The 19,604-nt window shown below is 35.0% G+C and overlaps 2 protein-coding genes across 2 annotated transcripts in view; both read left to right on the top strand.

The window, feature by feature from the left end:
* Positions 1-6,315, top strand: part of LOC102597682 (synaptotagmin-1-like) — a 9,305-nt gene extending 2,990 nt beyond the window's left edge. Inside the window, exons 2-12 of the mRNA XM_006359631.1 lie at positions 799-897; positions 984-1,034; positions 1,131-1,254; positions 1,561-1,679; positions 1,808-1,909; positions 3,520-3,594; positions 3,918-3,994; positions 4,101-4,347; positions 4,433-4,783; positions 5,453-5,584; positions 5,974-6,315. Coding sequence (XP_006359693.1) covers positions 799-897; positions 984-1,034; positions 1,131-1,254; positions 1,561-1,679; positions 1,808-1,909; positions 3,520-3,594; positions 3,918-3,994; positions 4,101-4,347; positions 4,433-4,783; positions 5,453-5,584; positions 5,974-6,105 — 1,509 coding nt within the window. The 3' untranslated portion in view covers positions 6,106-6,315. The remainder of the gene's footprint in view (positions 1-798; positions 898-983; positions 1,035-1,130; positions 1,255-1,560; positions 1,680-1,807; positions 1,910-3,519; positions 3,595-3,917; positions 3,995-4,100; positions 4,348-4,432; positions 4,784-5,452; positions 5,585-5,973) is intronic.
* Positions 6,316-8,936: 2,621 nt separating this feature from the next.
* LOC102597356 (L-ascorbate peroxidase 3, peroxisomal) lies at positions 8,937-14,613 on the top strand. Its single transcript, XM_006359630.2, has 9 exons — positions 8,937-9,167; positions 9,265-9,389; positions 10,152-10,201; positions 10,959-11,024; positions 11,113-11,161; positions 12,215-12,297; positions 12,453-12,532; positions 12,684-12,786; positions 14,212-14,613. Exons 1-9 carry the CDS (start codon positions 9,055-9,057, stop codon positions 14,404-14,406), a joined length of 864 nt encoding a protein of 287 aa, XP_006359692.1. The 5' UTR covers positions 8,937-9,054; the 3' UTR covers positions 14,407-14,613.
* Positions 14,614-19,604: the final 4,991 nt, after the last annotated feature.

Below are 19,604 nucleotides of genomic sequence, written 5' to 3'. Positions count from 1 at the left end.
AGAGGCCCCCCCCCCCCCCCCACACACACACACACACACAAATACTCAAGATTAAAACGAAAGATGGAAAAGTAGCCAAGAGAGTATCTAAGTGAGGAAGTAAACAGATACTATAACAATAGAAAGAAATAGATGAAACATTTTGCGAAGAAAACATTAACTCTTATTTTCATTTTGTTGGAAGTATATCTCATTAAGCTATACTTAATAAAAGTAAGACATTTATCAAAAGAATCTTAGGGGTGGTGCTTTTATACAATCCTATGAACGTCCTAAATATCCAACTAGCAAGCTAAAAAGGGAAAAAAGATTTTTCTTAGTCAAGTATCACCTTTCTTGGTAAGTACTTTCTTGTGGAATCATGTCTTTACTTTATGCTTTTTGGACTGTTCAATCATGGAGAATGCTACCACATCAAGATGAATGATCCTAACCCATGGACGGCTATGGCTCAAAGTATTTGATACCATTTCATTAGTAGTAATACTAATATTATTCTATAAAATTTTCACAAATTGCAGAATATGAATATTTAAACCGGCGTTGTTAAATTTTAATGTGATGCTTAAAAAATTAATTGTAAATGCCATAACTTACCTACCAATCAAATAAATTAAAAATAGAGGTCACAACTTAGTTGGTTGCATCTGTCTCATTTAAACAATTTCACTTATTCTTCAGTGTATTTCATTTTTTTCCTGTATCTGTTTACTTACAGCTACTTCTTTTTAGTTGTACCCAATAAGTATTTTGTCCCTTTTGTGGCTGAACAGCTAATGGATTTCTTGTAAATATCAGGACCCTGTTATTCGTCCATTGGTTGAGCGAGATTCTAAAAGCTTGCAGCAGTTGCTGTCTGAAATTCCTCTCTGGGTCAAATGTCCGGATTATGACCGTGTAAGAATATTGAGGCCTTTAACCTGCATTTAAAGTAGCTCATCAGTGAATATATTTTAATTTGCTTCATATTTTCTGAACATAAGGTGGACTGGCTCAACAAATTTCTTGAGTATATGTGGCCTTACCTGGACAAGGTACTTCCATGCCTGAACAACATTCTGGATTATCTATCTCCTCTATATATTTGTAAAGGGAAATAAACTAACTAGTACTCAACTATTTTTAAACAGGCAATTTGCAGGACTGCAAAAGATATTGCGGCACCAATTATTGCTGAACAAATACCGAAGTATAAAATTGATTCTGTTGAATTTGAAACACTAACTTTGGGGTCCTTACCTCCTACTTTCCAGGGTTAGTCGTTTTCTACGTTGATGGACAAATTTTATTTTATCTTTTTTTCCTCTTACATGGTGCTGAGATTAATAGAAAAATAATACGTAGCATAAGTTATGCTTTGCCTAAAATGACTTAAACTTGTCTTTGGAGAAAAAATTATTAACTGATTATTCTCTCTCTTTGAGTCGGCCGTGTGTCACTTTTTTGTTGATCCATTTATTTGTTGAAATTCATGATCATATCTAATTTCAAGGGGTTAAGCAGTTGAGTGAGAAGTTATTGTCATTCTGCTTAAATTCATTTGATGCTTCTATTTGGCAGGGATGAAGGTCTATGTTACTGAAGAAAAAGAATTGATCATGGAACCATCAATAAAGTGGGCTGGAAATCCTGATGTTACTGTTGCGGTCAAAGCATTCGGATTGAAAGCAACTGTTCAGGTTTTGCATTTTTCCTCATGTTTTACATTTTGATGATATTTTGACCCAACAGAATGCCAACAAAAGTCAATTTCAAAACAAAGAATCCAACAAAAGCCAAAATTTAATTTCTTGAGTGGATATTTCAGGTTGTGGACTTGCAGGTTTTTGCAGCTCCACGTATTACTCTGAAGCCTCTGGTTCCAAGCTTTCCATGTTTTGCCAATATCTCTGTGTCCCTCATGGAAAAGGTAGGTTATGCATCTGAGACTTTTTTTAGGAGTAGATATACGTGTGGGGAGAAAAGAAATTAACAAAGGGATTTTTGTGTGTGGGGAGAAAAGAAATAAACAAAGGGATTTTTGTAAAGCAAAGCTATTATGCCTTGTTTCCTTGTGTGATCATGTGGTTATATCGTTGGCATGTTTTCCACTCTCTGATTACTCGAGAACATAGTTGATGGTACAATCATCTATGAAACTATCCCCTTTTTTCTTGTAAAACAAAAAGGAGTTCTTGTTTTACACCAAGAATGTTGGTAAAGAAGAATGATCTTTCTATATTTTTTCATTCATCTCACTATTATGGATTAGTCTCCTATATGTTTTATTCTAAATAATACAAAAGAGATATTAGTATAATGATACTGTTTTAAGAAATTGTTCTCCAAGCTGTTTTCACTCTCCCAATCTTTTCCATCTCAACATTGCTTTATCGCCTGATCTTGGTAGCTCCCATGGAATGTTAACAAGGAGAATAATAGTGTGCATAACATAGATGAAAAGCTGCAGTGCAACATGAGGTGGTATTTGTCTTCTCCATATTCCTTTACGATATGGTCCAACTCCAACTCATAATGTTTGACCCCTCTTCCGTGGACTATCCCCCATTAAAATTGTCTGTGTTGCTTACCAAGTGGAAACAGCTACTTTTGCGTTGCCGTGGCACTTCATAATTCCTTCACACCTACCTCTTTTCTTTTTCTTTTCTGTTAAACAGTCTCTTTGTGTTAACTTCAATTGAACCGATTTGACTCTGATTGACTTTTCCCATGACCCTCTCTATATCATCTTGGCCATGCCATCTTCTCCTATTGATATATTTGCTGAGAAATTCCTCTGCCTCATCTCACTCCTAATTTCAATCTTCTATTGGCTTTCTGAAGTCCACTATCCACGTGATCCTTCCGGCATATACCTACCCACATAGTTGGCTAAAATAGCTTCTCAAAAAATAATTTACCGCACCATGGTTGCCATTTCCCTCGCCACAAAATGTTGCATGCAGTGATGCTTCCTGGAGCAGAATTGGTTGCTTAGGTTGAAGTTTAGTGTAATAAAATGGCTCCATAACAATGCAGATGTATGAGAGATGATAGCATATGCTTACAGCCTTCATTGGTGTCCCTACTGCCAAAACTGGGAGAACGGCATGTTTCTGGGTTGAATGTACAGATGTCATTGGTCTGGGGAATAATCGAGGCATTGATTAGAATTAAGATGATTCTAAATATGCTGATAGGGGCAAGCTGCTCTAGATATCCTGGATATTGCACAGCCTCTTTGGTCTTGCATTAATATAATATATTTATGGACTCACTTCAATTTATTAAGGCACATTCATTTGTTGACATTCATCTTAGTAGAATCTTATTTTTTGAGAAAGGTGACAGTATATTAATGTCGGCATCAAGGCTGTGCTTAAGCAATATTTACAGTTTGAAAGGCAAAGATATATGTCCTTGTCCTATCTTACAAGGAGTCTATGATGTCCAGTAAAGATTCTTCATCTTCCGTTTAGCTTTCTTTAAGCCAAAAATGAAACGAAAACATCATCTTTGTACATTCTGATTGGTTTACAGCCACATGTTGACTTTGGATTGAAGCTTTTGGGGGCTGATCTTATGTCCATCCCTGGCCTGTACAGGTTTGTCCAGGTACTACAGTTTCTAATGTCCATGGTCTTCTATTTCTTTTTGAAACAATTTATGCCTCTCATTTGCTCTATTTTGGAATAAACAGCCTGGATCCTTTCTGAGATCTTTCCTGTATTTTACTGAAGACTGTAAGCATATATGTTGCTTAGCTTCTAAGGTTAAGAATACTAGGAATTTCTTATCAAAACTTTGAGTATAGAGATATGAGTTTAATGACACAAAGACACTGCTATAACTGCATGTGCAGGGGATAACACTTCTGTTGTAGACTTGTAGCTATGGCCAAAAGATATAATATTAATATCGGGGAGCTCTTTTTTCAGGAGACCATTAAAGATCAAGTTGCTAACATGTATCTTTGGCCTAAAACTCTAGAAGTACAGATATTGGATCCATCCAAGTATGTCTTCTAAACTTCTAGATTTTGTTATCATATTCTTCATCCAAGGTTTTGTTACCACTTTCAGTTAATTGAATAACTTTGTTCTCACTTTCCGAACATGTAGAGCAATGAAAAAACCTGTTGGGGTCCTGCATGTGAAGATTCTGAGGGCAATGAATCTGAAAAAGAAAGATCTATTGGGTGCATCTGATCCTTACGTAAAACTTAAGCTCACTGAGTCAAAACTTCCTTCAAAGAAAACCCCTGTAAGGCATAAGAATTTAAATCCAGAGTGGAATGAGGAATTTAATATGGTTGTTAAAGATCCAGAATCGCAAGCATTGGAGCTCTCTGTTTATGATTGGGAGCAGGTAAACTTTCTAGTTCCACGATACACATTCATTTTTTGGTTCCCTCTTTGTGCTATCTCAAACTTTCACCCCCTTCTTTATTCAGATTGGCAAGCATGATAAGATGGGCATGAACGTTATTCCACTGAAAGATTTGACTCCTGATGAATCAAAAACGATGACACTGAATCTCCTAAAGAATATGGATGCGAATGATGCTCAAAATGATAAGGACCGTGGTCAGATCATGGTGGAATTAACCTACAAACCATTTAAGGAGGATGAGTTGCCAAAAGATTTTGAAGATAATGATGCAGCACATAAGGTTCCAGAAGGAACGCCACCAGGGGGAGGCGTCCTTATGATTATTGTCCACGAAGCTCAAGATGTTGAAGGAAAGCACCATACTAATCCATATGTCAAGATTCTTTTCAAAGGAGAGGAGAGAAAAACTAAGGTACAAAGTTGCCTATTTTTTCTAGCCTTCATTGGCCGCTCGTTGGCTGGCAATACAAATTGGTTGGATATATATGACTCTTTTCTCACTCATCTTGAACCTTTCAACCTCAGCACCTCTACCCCACAAGTGTTTAGTCTTCTTGCTAGCCTCGGGGTATCCATGTTCTCTAGAATTCACCCCCTGCTTTCCAGAGTACTTGATTACTTGACCACTTCCTAAAGAACTGAAATTGATAACCTTGATGTGATAACCTATCTAAACAGTAATTTTACCCTTATGCTTATCAGGTTATGCCACCTAAATGAGGATAATGATGGCATTTTTAAGAGCCTTAGTTGATTTAAAGAAACTGATAATTTTCACGTGTTAAAAGCACATTTAAGTGTTGAAGCTAATTTAAGAAATACTTTTATGTGTTTGGATAGGAGTGTTGAAATTGATAATAAATACTTAGATGTGTTTGGTAAATAAGACATGCAGAAGGACTAGCAACAGAAACTGCTGCAGGTTCATTTACTTAAAAACTTTCTTTATGTAGGTTTTCTGAATCTGCAGTAGGTATTTAGGTGTGACTTTGACTATGCAAGAATTTTCCTGCATAGGTCTATATTATGTCTAATCTTGCTCACATTTCATTAGACGTGATTTTATCCACCTTGATAACAGCAAGTCAAGAAGAACAGGGATCCAAGATGGGGAGAGGAGTTTAATTTTGTGTTGGAGGAGCCTCCTGTGAATGATAGGCTGCATATGGAAGTTGTCAGCACCTCTACAAGGATTGGCCTATTGCATCCTAAGGTACATACGTTGCATTTTCTGTTGTTTCTATGCCTTAAGGCCTAAGGGAGGAACGGTGAGTGGTGCAATTAGTATTTCTCTGGAAACTTGAGATTACCTTTTCGAATATGATGTTGAAGTGTATTGGCAGTCAATAGTAACAACACCACATAATTGGGAATTGAAATGGCGCATCTTATTTAACTTATTTTTCAAAAGGTGAACCACAATTGTCATTTACTGTGTTACTCTGTAAGGATGAAATCACATGCATTCTTGCTAGATTAGTTCTTTTATGTTTTCCAAGAAGGATGATGGGATGAAAGGGTGTTTCTTTCCACAATCTTGGTATGTGTTGGAGATTGCTTTATCTATGACTTAATTGTTTATATACTTTCTTCTTAACGCAGGAGACATTGGGTTATGTTGATATAAATCTTTCCGATGTTGTTAGCAACAAAAGGATCAATGAGAAGTACCACCTCATTGATTCAAAGAACGGTCGCCTTCAAGTTGAGCTGCAATGGCGAACTGCTTCTTGAGCTAATTGCAACTTCCATGCCTGAAAACTTGGTTCTTTTTCTTATGTTTTTGGTTTTCTTGATTCTTCTTTTCATGATGGATGTTTGAGGAGTGAAAACATAAATATTTCTTTTTTCAATTCTTAAGCTGGAATAATCTCTGCAATTGTCTGTACATTAGTACATAACAACCTTGTTTGATTAAAATGTTTATTTTTTGGTTGTTGCTCATCTGTATTTTGTTTTAGAGGCTACAAGGGCTTTGGCATAGAATCTGTTCCCCCATGAAGGACGAAGGCGCAGCTTGAAAGACCGCTTAATCCTAAATGTTTGTAGCGGGTGCGGGCGTGTATGTTCTAATTAGTGTATAATGTATACACAATGATTATACAGGCTAAAATTTGTAAAAGGTATAAGACTATGGTTCTTGTTGTGGGTTCTGTCGGATGGTTGTAAAAATTATCTTTTTAATATAAATAAAATTAAAATACAGAAGGTAACATGGTGATAGTACTATTAATAATCTAGTCGATTTGGGTACGTAATGCTCTAACAAAATATGATTGTTCTCGAGTAAGAGTAATAAAAAATGTTATTAGTAATGCTATTGGAGCACTAAATATCCACTAATAACAGGAAAGTTTACATGTTATTTAAGAGATAAATATGGCAAACAAAAAACTTACAATGATAAATAGTATCTAATGTAATTTCATGTAAGTGGGGATAAATATCTAATGAATTTTCATGTAAGTGGGGATGGAGAGGATAAAGTAAAACCGTTTTCAAAAGTTAAAAACGTAATCAAACATATTTTTGTAGCCACCTTTCCTTATCAACAATATATTTATATTTATCTTATTATCTGTACATGAATAAGATGACGAATCAAACTGAGATAACTAGTGACATAATATGGACATAGTTTTGTTCCATAAAAGAAAAAGAAAAAAAGGATATTCCAAAGAGCAACTTTCACATATAACAAACACAAAATTTATATTTGTATGTTATAGCAAAGTTTGCATAATTGCGCTCCATAGCAAACATATATATGTATAATTCGCTATACATATACAAAAAAATAGTTGTAAAATTCGCTCTACATATACAAAAGAAGGCAGTTGTATAATTCGTTATACATATACAAAAAAAAAACAGCTGTATACAAAGATCAATTGTAGAATCATGTATGTATAAAACGAGAAAGAGAGAGAGACAAAAGAAAATTGGGCAGGAAAATATTTGTATTGTATAATTATAAGTGTATAGGACGAAGATATATGTATTTGCATGTGTATATACAATTTTCTCTCGCTTTATACAAACAGAAGCGCAATATATACATTTCGTTTCTGTTTGTATAAGCGAGAGAGGCGAGGGTGGCGAGCGAGAATTGGGAGAGTGGCGAGCAAGATCTGGGAGAGAGGAGAGAGAGGAACGAAAATATATGTATATATACAATTTCCTCTCGCTTTATACAAACACAAACACATTTTATACATTTGTGTTTGTATAAAAGCGAGAGAGGGCGAGCGAGACTGCCAAGTTCATGCTACGACGATCTATATGGAAGGGCAGTTTTGTTGATGCATTCCTCTTGAGAATGAAGAAGAAGAGAGATCTTCTTTTTAACAGGAAAATTTGGTCACGTAGATCAAAATGCCTCCCACCGGCCCTTCTCTTTTACGGGTCTGGATTTTTCGCGTCGTTTCAGTCGTCGTGGTCGACGGGGAAGAAAGAAATGAATGAATGTTCTTTTGGGAAAATGTATAATAATACACCTACCGAGATGGGATCTCTCTTGAACGGCGGTCGGTCAGTCCTTTTCTTCTGTTGATGCTGAGCCTGATGCTTTGACTGTCTCCCATATCATTCGATAATAAAGATCCACTACTTGCCTATGGTCAGTGCAGTGAGATTTGTGGAACTAATCATGCCTTTATGCCTATCGTCGTAGAAGCTCGACTGCTAATTCAAGTTACCTCTCAAAGAGATTCCGCATCTACTTATTTCGGGATGAAGACATGTCGGCCTTACGATTGCTAATTGAGGCCTAAGGTAAAGCAGTAACTGTATTAAACGTACTAGCAATGACTTTGGAGGAATTATTGATTCAAAACTTTCTATCGCTACACCCCCTTTCCACTATCTCAAATAGCGAATATGCTAGAAGCATAGGGTACCGGGTTACCCCTCTTTCAGGCTACATGTTTCAAAAGATGATTCCCTGCACCCCCTTCGCCGCGGAGTCGCAGACCATTGCTTTAAAGACGGGATGGAATCTTTCTTTCTCTTGGACGAGCATAAGGCTCTAAGCCCTTTGTTTACGACCTCCTAACAAGATAGCACCCATACAATCTCCCGCTGTGAAGTGCTAACGACTGTACGACCAATCTTTTCTTTTAGAATCGTGGTCAGAAGCTTGGGCGAACTCTTTTGCATGGGAAAGCCTGTCAAAGGCTAACTGGCATAGGGATCGGAGTTGCGACTGCCCCGCTGTCTCCGACATGGACCCGGTGAAATTGAATTCTCCGTGAAAATGCGTATAAAAAATCGGAAGATTCAATCCAGGGACGCTTGGGACTGGATTGAACATCTCAGCGGCGGGATTGAATACCCGAATCGAATCAGAGTTCACACCGCTCGCCCTGAACAAATAGGAGGCGTGGGCCACAGGTCGCCATCAAATGAGAGTGACGAGCGAGATTCCACCTGGGAGAGTGGTGAAAATAACAATAGTTTGCTATATGGTACAATTAAATCAAAGTATATTTATAGCATTTAATTTGCATTAATAGTTTGCTATTATATACAGTTTTTCCTATTCCAAATGGGCTGACCCGTCTCTTTTAGCTCCAAGTTCCAACAACCTATTGAAGCCTCAAATACAAACTCGGTAGTGTCTCCATTTCTAGTTTTGCTAAAAATCTTATCCTCATTTACGTCCCATTGTCGATCGGTTCTCCAATGGCGAAGCCAATTGTCGACACCGAGTACATCAAAGAAATCGAGAAAACTCGTCGAGACCTCCGCGCTCTCATCTCCAACAAAAACTGTGCTCCGATCATGCTTCGCTTAGCGTAATCTCTCTTTATTTTACTCTCCACACATATACTATATGTATCGTCTACTGTATGTTTTTATATATAGATTTATTCATTTATGTTTCTGCGCTAGATGGCACGATGCAGGAACGTATGATGCTAAATCAAAAACTGGTGGACCAAATGGTTCTATCAGAAATGAGGAAGAGTTCACTCATGGTGCTAATAATGGCTTGAAAATCGCTCTTGATTTTTGCGGTAACATTTTTCCCCCCTTCAAATCTACTGGATTTTGATTGTTCAGCTTCATTCGCTGTGTTTTCATAGTATTATTATCACTCATGTGTTGTTGATTTAAGCTTATCGGGTTGACTAATGTATTAGCTGTATATGTTTGCAATTTCATCTGTATGGCGTTTTGAAATCCGTTGCGTATAGACTGTACCAGTATAATTACTTATTGATTTGTGGAATTTACACTTAAGACTAGCTTAATTATAGATTTCTTAATTCAAAAGAAGTTTAGCAAGGTGAAAAGTTATCAGAACTCAGTGTTGCAAATAAGACTGTTGATATTTACTTTCTATTATAGCCATAAAATTCAAACTATTAGACTCTGTACTTGGTGGAAACGCTATGAGGGGAGTGACGTTGAATATGTATTAATATTTCACTCGATTAGCTATAGTTTAAAGGAGAGTTGGACGGTCACCCCACCCCTACAAGCACTGATGGAATCTAGGGGTTGTTATTGCCTCAAGGATATAGTGATGTGCTTCAGGTAGTCTCATCAAAACTATCCCTAGTGAAAAGCAGTCAATTGTTTGATTTTAACTACATTAAAGGATGAAAAATGTATTCCCATTCCCTTACTTAAACAGAGTGTCGTGCAATGTCGCAAACTTGAATGTTAAATTGTGCAAGTGTCCACCAGAAAACACTATTTGATGTAAACTTCTCTTTAAAATTGTGAATGGCATTATCGTTACCTTTTTTAACATGTTACGTTTCTCCTTGCAGAAGCAGTGAAGTCTAAACATCCAAAGATTACGTATGCAGATCTATACCAGGTGACTCATTGTTCTATTTCTAGAAATATTTTTCTTTGTTTTCATATTGCTTAGAAAGGATGATCATCAACTTGATCATCTCTTTAAGTGAATGAGTGGCTCATCTGATGAAGATTGAGGTGATACTCCGGTTTAGTAGATCAGCATTATAGAGAGGAAATTGTACTTCTTGTAAGTTTAGATTTCGAATGAAATTTGTTGGAAAAGTTTCTTTCTAGACAATTCTCTTCGTTTTACAGAAGCAACTTAATTAGAATAAATGGAATCCTTGCTTAGTTAGGCCATAATCCCTCCATGCTAAAAGGACTACAGATCTTGCCTACCCTCAACCTATCCAATATGTGGAGAAAGAATGAACAAAATTGAATGTGAAGCATTCTATTTAACAGTGTTGCTTCCCGTGCTGTTGGCCGTGACAATTTACCGAGTGTTTATAAGTTGTAACATATAAATGACAGTCTGACACGCAACAGGTGGTGTCTTGATGACATGGCACATGAAAGTCAAAGATAAATTCATATGGAATGATGAAAATGTACCTTTCATTTGTGCAAGCGCTGATTATTTTTTTTGGGTTAGACATGTTGTAACGATGATATTATCTTGAAAGGGGATCCTAGATCTTTTACTTACTAACTGAAATTTATTATATTCTGTTACATTTCAATTGTTGGTGCTATGTTTTTATTAAGATCTGTTAATGCACAGATTAGTTGAGGGGAGCTGAATTCTTATCAAAAATCTGTTCCGTGTTTAGCTTGCAGGTGTTGTTGCAGTCGAGGTGACTGGTGGTCCGACTATTGAATTTGTCCCTGGTAGGAAGGTAACAAAGCTTTTACCTTTTGTTACTTCTTTACCAACCACTTAATAGTGAAGTGCTAATGCTTTTATACCTCTGTATTTTTCCTCAGGATTCCAGTGTTTCTCCAAAGGAAGGGCGGTTACCAGATGCTAAACAAGGTTTCACAAACTGATTTTCTTCTCTGTATATGTTATCATGTGGCCTGCAAAATCTTTTTTCCTCGGTGGGAATATGACACCTACTAATTAGCATGCATATAACTGCTAGTGTTTTCTAGGATATTTGTATTAGTAAATCATGCTGGCTATCCCAAAACCTTCAGATGAGACGACATATTAAAATCCACAACCCAACTTAAGTGGAAGATGAACTAGACAAGGCATGGAGTGCATCCTAAGGGGTAAGGTGTTGAGGAGTGGAAAAATAGAGAATTAGTGTCTTGTTGGGGTTTCTAGTTGAACGGTAGTGTTCTAAAAGGGTAAGACAAGTCTACAAAAAAGAATATCAGAAAGGATGACATGGCTTAGTTCGTTATGGATGTTGTGGGTGGTGTGTTTGATTAGTCCCAGTGTCGAATTGGAATTTAGCTAAACCTGAAATAAGGAACTTTTATTTCTGTTGATCTTATCAGAAAAAAAAAAGTTGAAGGTGGCATTCCTGTCTGACAAGTCCTGTTTTACCTAGTGCTTGTCAGTCTATACACATACTCCCTTCATTTGACACTTGTGTACATAAAATAAACATTTTAATGACTCCTGAAAAATATCTCTCTAACAAGTCCAATATTGAAGGTCTTAATGCATTGCTGTTTGGTTAATTGTTGGGTTGAAGTTATGAAGATGTCACAATATCGTACTGCTAGGTTGATAAGATTGGAAGTGGAGATGTTGAGTATGAGCTGGCAAAACAATTCATGATTCCTATGATTAGTCTGCTTTGGCTTAGCCGTCATCACCTTATGATGACTGTAGTTATTTCAGCTTTCAATGATGTTTCTCTTGAAATTTTTTATGTTGAAAAGCAAGTGTTCATATCGAAATAAATCATTATTCGAGCTTAGAGGTTCACCTTTTTTCTCATAGTTTGTAAGAGTCAATTCTTCTGTTTGCAGTGTTTTGTCAACAAGATTCAGTTTTTTAGATCTGTAAATTGTTTGATAAAATAACTTGTAGAAGGTTGAGCTTCTCTGATTCTTTTGTGATTGATGGTAGGTGTGCCACATCTTAAAGACATATTTTATAGGATGGGTTTGTCTGACAAAGATATAGTGGCTCTATCAGGGGGTCATACACTGGTAAGTTGCCCTTCTCTTCCCATAATTGTAGATTAGTTTTCAATTTTTATGTTCTTCTCCTCTTGTACTAAGAACCACAAGTAATATGTTGTAGTGATGAAATCCAAACACACATTCAGAGCACATGACAATTAGTTCATTTGATATGTCTGCAGGGAAGGGCACATCCAGAGAGATCAGGCTTTGATGGTCCATGGACAAAGGAGCCACTGAAATTTGACAATTCATATTTTGTGTAAGAAATATGGGAATATAAGCTAGTTGTTGGATACTTATGGCCTTTTTCTTTGAAATGGACTCCAAAGCCTTTTTCTTTTTGAGGAAGGGAAATAATAAAGTATATCTTCTAGGTTGGTCACTAATTATTATTGATTTTTTGAATCCAGGGAGCTGCTTAAGGGGGAAAGCGAGGGATTACTGAAACTTCCCACAGACATTGCTTTATTGGATGATCCTGAGTTCAGACATTATGTTGAGCTGTATGCTAAGGTAGAAGTTAGTTAAAGGATGAACAAAATTTTGGTTATTTCAAGTTATGCCAACTTTGAGTTTGCTAACAGTTCATAATTAGATTAACGCAAGATAAAACAGGATGTTTTTCTAGTTTTTAATTTTGTGAGTCTAGTTGCAATTTCTAGAGGGGAGTACGTGAGAGAAAATTCAATTAAACATATATGAGTCATTAGTCTTTGTTCCACAATTATAACCTTCAAGTGTTAGTTAGAAACTTCCTTTGGAAACAGCCTCTCCACCTCCACGAGGTTGTGTTAAGGTCTGCGTAGAACCCCACCTAGTGGGATTTCACTGGGTATGTTGTTGTAGTTGTTGTTATAGAAACTGTGTGCTGATTTTAATTTCCTGCATTCTTGCTTTGGGTGCTGTTCCAATAATGATGACTACTCTTCTGTATTTTTATGAGAATGATTAGGACTTCACAGTAGTGGTTTTAACTTGGGAGGAAGATTCTAGCAACTCCAAGCCCATTAGCTTTGGCATAGATTGGAAAGAAATGAAAGAATTGGCACAAATTTCAGAAATGTATGTTAAGAATCAAAGTATTCTTTATTTTTACGTATCACCTTTTATGGCTAAGGAAGCGAAGTGCATTTGAAATTCTCTCCTATGATGATGAGAACAAAGTAGCATGGTATAGGGATCCAACATTGTTTATATGTTTTGGGTAGTTTAGAACAGAGAGAAAGTTCATTGAAATTCTATGGTATGTGTGTTGGAAAGAAGCAATAGAACTAAAGGACGTATGTGGGATACAAAAGGTGGACGGCCTTGTTAATGACAGTTGGAAATGGATGTTTTGCGAGGCATGGTAAATCGAAGGATGTTGCAGTAGGAACCAAAGGACATATGTGGAATACAAAAGATCTGCAAGCCTATCAATGACAGTTGGAATTGGAACTTTTGCAAGACATGGGAAGTTGGAGGATCTTGTTCTTAGGTTATCTATTAATTTTCAAGTTTGTCTTGACAGGCTGTATTGTGTGGGAAATAGTACGGATAGAATAGGATTGACAGCTTAATTGAGACTGGATTTTGTGTCCTACTTTTTCAACCTCAAAGGGACCTTCGACATTAAGTATGACCTAGATAACATAATTCTCAAAAAAAAGTATGACCTAGATAACATCTGTTCCATACATTTCAAGGTATTTTTTGTGTGTCAGAATTATTGGCTGGACATTTTGCAAATATATTGCGTAATGGCTAATTGGGCCATTTGTTGTATTTGTCAGGCAAGTCTCTGAATCAATGTGATCATACATACATTTCCTTGAAATCCTTTTTTCACATGCTGTTTGCTTGATATTACCAATGCTGTTTGCTCAGTACGAGCCATATATATTTGCTTGTTGGTATGAAAACTTTAGCAATTAATGTCATATTTATTAAATATTGCAGGATGAAGATGCCTTCTTTAGGGATTACGCCATATCACACAAGAAACTATCTGAGCTAGGGTTTACCCCAAGTTCTGGTTCCAAGGCTACGGTGCGGGATGGCACTATTTTAGCACAGAGTGCTGTAGGTGTTGTTGTGGCTGCTGCAGTGGTGGCACTGAGTTATTGGTATGAAGTGCGGAAAAGGATGAAGTAAATTGCAGCACGACTGCTTGCATTCTTAGCTACATTTTCACAATCTCGTCCCGTTATTGATAAAGCGTACCTGTTATGGTTTTAGCACTCTTCCCTCAAATAAAAACATGTAATGTCGACTAAATGGATTAATACAAAATTATAGTAAGGAATTGGTTGTACCCGTGTTTATATTTGATACCCATACTTTTGGAAGGGTTTTGATTTCTCTCTGCGTTGGCTATCGTATCTGATGATTTTTGAGTTAGGAATTTGACATAGAAAGGTTGGTCAGATCAGATAGAGCATGATTGACTACTAACACCCTTTATTTGTCAGCCACGTTCCATTTGCGAATTATTTAGCGGCATACCTTCTATTTTGCCTAACATTGTCATCTATTGTTATGGTACTGTACCAGTTTTTCCCACAAATAAGCAGACTATTTGTTAGCATTTTTCAGTTCTTAGAGTTCCTATTGTCCCAACTTTTCTGGTTACGGTGCATGAATCTGTCCTTTATTATGCACCTACACCTCCCCCGTGCATTTGCTAGGAAAGAGACTCTTAACTACTATGTGTTTGTATTCAACACGAAAGCAGAGAAAAACACCAAAACTTTGATTTTCCTGTTGGGATAGTCGATCTGGTTTATATTGATCATTTCACTGCCTAAAAGCTTGTTAGAAAGGTTTGAAGTTTGTGTGCTTTGTATTTGTTTTTTCTTTCAACCTTGTTAACTATAACAACAATATATATAATCAATCTGGTGACTATGACAATTGACAGGGTGGTACACTTTGCTCTCTTGCGACTGATAAAGTCTAAACTCTCTTATTTAAGATAAGTCATCAAACTATGACTGATTTTTCTCTCTTTTTCTTTAAACTATCTACTACCGCGATCTCCATTGGGGGGCAATGATTAAAACAAGTTCATTGGTTACTAATACCACAAACTATCCGTCACTATTAGTATAGTTCTTTAGCTTTAATCTATTTGGAACCGATTACGTAAATTCTTTTGTATGATTTTACCCTATTCAAACCCTTTTAATATTACTGAGGAAAACAACGAACTGTTAGATTTCCCAAATAGATGATTTATAAACAAACAGTATTTACAAGAATATAATAAATAAAGAGAAAGCAATTAGTGAATCTTTATCCACCAAATGTGGGACAGAGGAGAAAGACCAAAAATGACAAAGGCAAGGAAATCACATGGGAAGAGAAATAGAGACTAAAGAGGTTGGTAAACAATGGTGTTTTAAGACAGGCCCCACGAGTCTTGTTCTCTATACCTAAGCACATGATATCCACGACCCTCTCACCTTATTGTTCCCATAATATCACTTATGCCCATTACCAACCATATCCCTTTCATTATCACTTTAATTTGTATACGCTTAACAATATAATTTCTTTTGTATACAATTAATATATCTATGTCTCTTAGAAATACTCCGTACTTTCATAAGATTGCGTATACATCATCATTTTCAAATTCTACTTGTATAATTATGTTAGATATGTTGTTACTGTTATTGTATTTTGGCGTAGATCTAGAAGTACTGAAAACACCTAATAATTTGGTGCAAATTATTAGTTTCATCCCCAAATTATTGTCAGTCTTAAAAATATCCTTATACTTGATTAACTAAACTTAGATACACCCCCAATCTACCACATGACATAGCAAGTGGTCTCTAACTCTTGTAGGAGCATGAGACTCTTAATAAAAAGTCGAGAGAAGTGTTGAAAACACCTCTAAATCTGGTGAGAATTTAGAGGTGTATTTCACTCATGTTGCAAGATTGGTGGTATATTTAAGTTCAATTAGACAAAAAACAAGAGAGTATTTTTAAGACTGTCAATAGTTTAAGGATGAAACTAATAATTCGCTCTGAATTTAAGAGTATTTTCAATACTTCTCTTTAACGCGTTATACCATACTAACTATTTTCTTTTCATTATGAACTTAACTCATATCATTGAAAGTGTAAAATTCTATAACTCATCTTATTTTTCATTGAACTTCTGCCTCAATCTATAAAACTTTCACATTTAGCAAACATAAAAATCATATTTGTATGCTATAGCTATAATTTGCATAATTGCATTCCATTACAAACTTTATGTTTGCTATGGAGCATCAGATTGTATAAATCGTTGGGAACATCAGATTTGTATAAAATTGTTGGCAGCCTCTCATTTGTATAAATCGTTGGTAGCCTCTCGTTTGTATAAATCGATGGTAGCCTCTCAATTCAATTTTATGTGTTTGTATATCTGCATAAAATTTGAATTTATATACAGTTGAATCGAAATAAAACGTTTGTATATCAAATATCTCTCTCGCTTTATACAAACACAAATTATAAATTGTATTTTGTATAATCTGTGTTTGTATAAAGCGAGAAAGAAAAAGAGAACTGGGCAGGGGAAGATTTGTATTGTATAATTATAAGTGTATAGGACGAAGATATATGTATTTGCATGTGTATATATAATTTACTCTTGCTTTATACAAACAGAAACACAATTTATACATTTGTGTTTGTATAAAGTGAGAGAGGTGAGGGAGAGACTAACGAGGGAGAGAGGGAGAGTGGCGACCGAGAATTTCAGGGAGAGAGGCGATTGACAACAGTTTGCTACGGGTTACAATTAAATCAAACTGTGGTTATAACATTTAATTTAAATTAATAGTTTGCTATTATATACAATTTTCCCAATATAGTGTATACTATAACAAAGTTTTAATCAAATTACAGAAATCACATACTTTTAATGCAAAATTACAATCTATCCCTTAAAAATTTATAATTACAGAATCAAACGGATACAATAATATAAGCGTTGATACATTAATCTGATGCGCGAGATACAATAATATAAGCGCTGATACATTAATCTGATGCACGAGATACATTAATCGTTAAGTAAGATACATTACATTTTATACATGATACACTAATCTGATGTACATTTTATACATGATACACTAATCTGATGCGCGAAAATAAGGGATTTTGAAGATTTATAAAACCTATAGGAAATAATGGTAATAAGTAAACTAAAATGTGAGATTTCTGTAATTTTTCCTTTATTTTTTGCCAATTTGCACGTATAAAATATTTTTCACATGAAAGAGATTTAATTGAACTCCTCTCAAGTCTCTTACACCTAGGCCAGATTCATTGTGCTAGTTACAAGTTCCCACGGACGCAATAATTTTTCTACGGATCCTATATATATATATTTAAAAGTTTAATAATGAATCTTTATAAATACTTAACTATGAATTCTATTATTATTAAAATATTTACATGAATAAAAATACATAAAATTTTAAATTCTGAGTATCTGGCTCCACCTTTATATATGTTGGACTAAAGATAAGGATGGAATTTGATATTTAAGCACTTTAGTGGTGGTAGTAACATTAAGATGGAAGCCAAACATGTTGGAGAAGATAATGGATAAGCTTATAATAATAATTATTATTATTACTATTATTATTTTTGGATATATGATAAAATGAAGAAATACGTGTGGCAATAAAATCCAAATTAAAACTGTGCCATAGTTCAACATCATAATTTTAGAGGTGGGCAGTCTTTTATTTTTTTGGGACGTGACACAAGGGGATGCAAAAAGGTTGACAAAAGGTAGGTAAAACACACACATGAAATTACACAAGTGGACAACTCTCCTTCAAGTCATCAAAGCCAAGTTGATAGGACTAGGGGTTTAGTATCGTGAATTATAGGCACAAGTTGTTGTCATACTAGTTGTTTTCAAGGAGAAAAAAGGGAAAAAAGAGAGATAAGGTTTTTTTGGTGGTGGGTAAAAATTCAAAATAAAAGTACATTTGCAAATTGGAGGTATAGATAGATATATAGGTAATAGGCGTGCGACAAATGATTAATTGTGTTAACTTGAGCAGATTAAAATTGATGAAATCAATAGATAAGCTATGATTTAATCGTTCAAAATTTATTTAGGTCAAAATAAGTTAGGTTAAAATGGATCAAATAATAAGTTATATTCTAATTTCTATATGATCCGACCTCTCATCCTTTTCATTATGCTTTTTGATTAAAAAAAGAGAGCTCATTAATCAATATTTCAATTTTTAAAATTTAAGTTCTTTCACATTTTCAATTTTAATATCGACTCTGAAAGTTGGAGTATGAGTTATGTTTTGATCCATTGGGTTATACTAGCATTTGATCAAACAATTTAATGAGTCATTTTTAGTTCAATCGGTTGAATCAATTCAGTAAAAGAATCAATGAAGTTGTGTATATTTACCCTCGTTTACCTTTATACGTTATAAAATCAATCTCTTTTTTAATTTGATAATTACAAATTGAGGTTATACTATTTGTTACTTATATTATAGTAATTATACTTATTTATTTAAATATAGATATGGCTTATATAAAATATCTTGTATAGACAACTAAAAGAAGTAGGTAATCATATGTAGCTAGAAGAGGAACAAAAAGGTGAATCAACCTTACCATCTCCAACTTTTTTTGCCTACATTAACTTGAACCACAATTCTTAAAAAATATATTTGGTCTCTCTCTCTTTCTCTAATAATGAAAACAAAAAGAGAGAAGTGGAAGGTGAACCAAAGCCCATATACAACAACAATCACACCCCACCTCCATTTTTTTCCTCCTAATTACCTATGCTTCTCTTTTTTCCTTCCATTATTCTCCAACCTCCATTTCTTCTAGAAACCCTAACAATATACTCAATCCACCTTTTCTTGCATGTTGGATGTAAACTATTAAAATAAATTACTAAAGTATTTGATGGTTATTTTCATAGATATTTTGATTGAATCAATAGTGATGTTCTCATACGAAAAAAAAATTTAAGAAGTTTGTTACTATTTCAGTGAGAAACTTTTACTCCATGCATTTTTTCAGTGGACAATTCGATAAAAATAAGTGAAAAATATATATTTTATAACATAAATTTTTCACTAATTGACGATGAGAAAATCTTTTGTTTCACCAATACATACAATAAAGATAAATTAAACTCTTTATCTAATTAGTGTTAATTAATTGCTTGTACTAGCAAGAATATGTAAGGGTAAAGGACTCTGAACAACTTCTTCACCGAACGCCCAATACAACTATGCATAATCCTTTTTTTAAAACGACAAAAATACTCAGTCAATTTTCTCTGCAATTATT

The sequence above is a fragment of the Solanum tuberosum genome, unplaced genomic scaffold (assembly GCF_000226075.1).
Source record: "Solanum tuberosum cultivar DM 1-3 516 R44 unplaced genomic scaffold, SolTub_3.0 scf00290, whole genome shotgun sequence".
NCBI lineage: Eukaryota > Viridiplantae > Streptophyta > Magnoliopsida > Solanales > Solanaceae > Solanum > Solanum tuberosum.
Note: the sequence above shows the minus strand (reverse complement) of the source record. Positions and strands in the feature narration are given on the sequence as shown.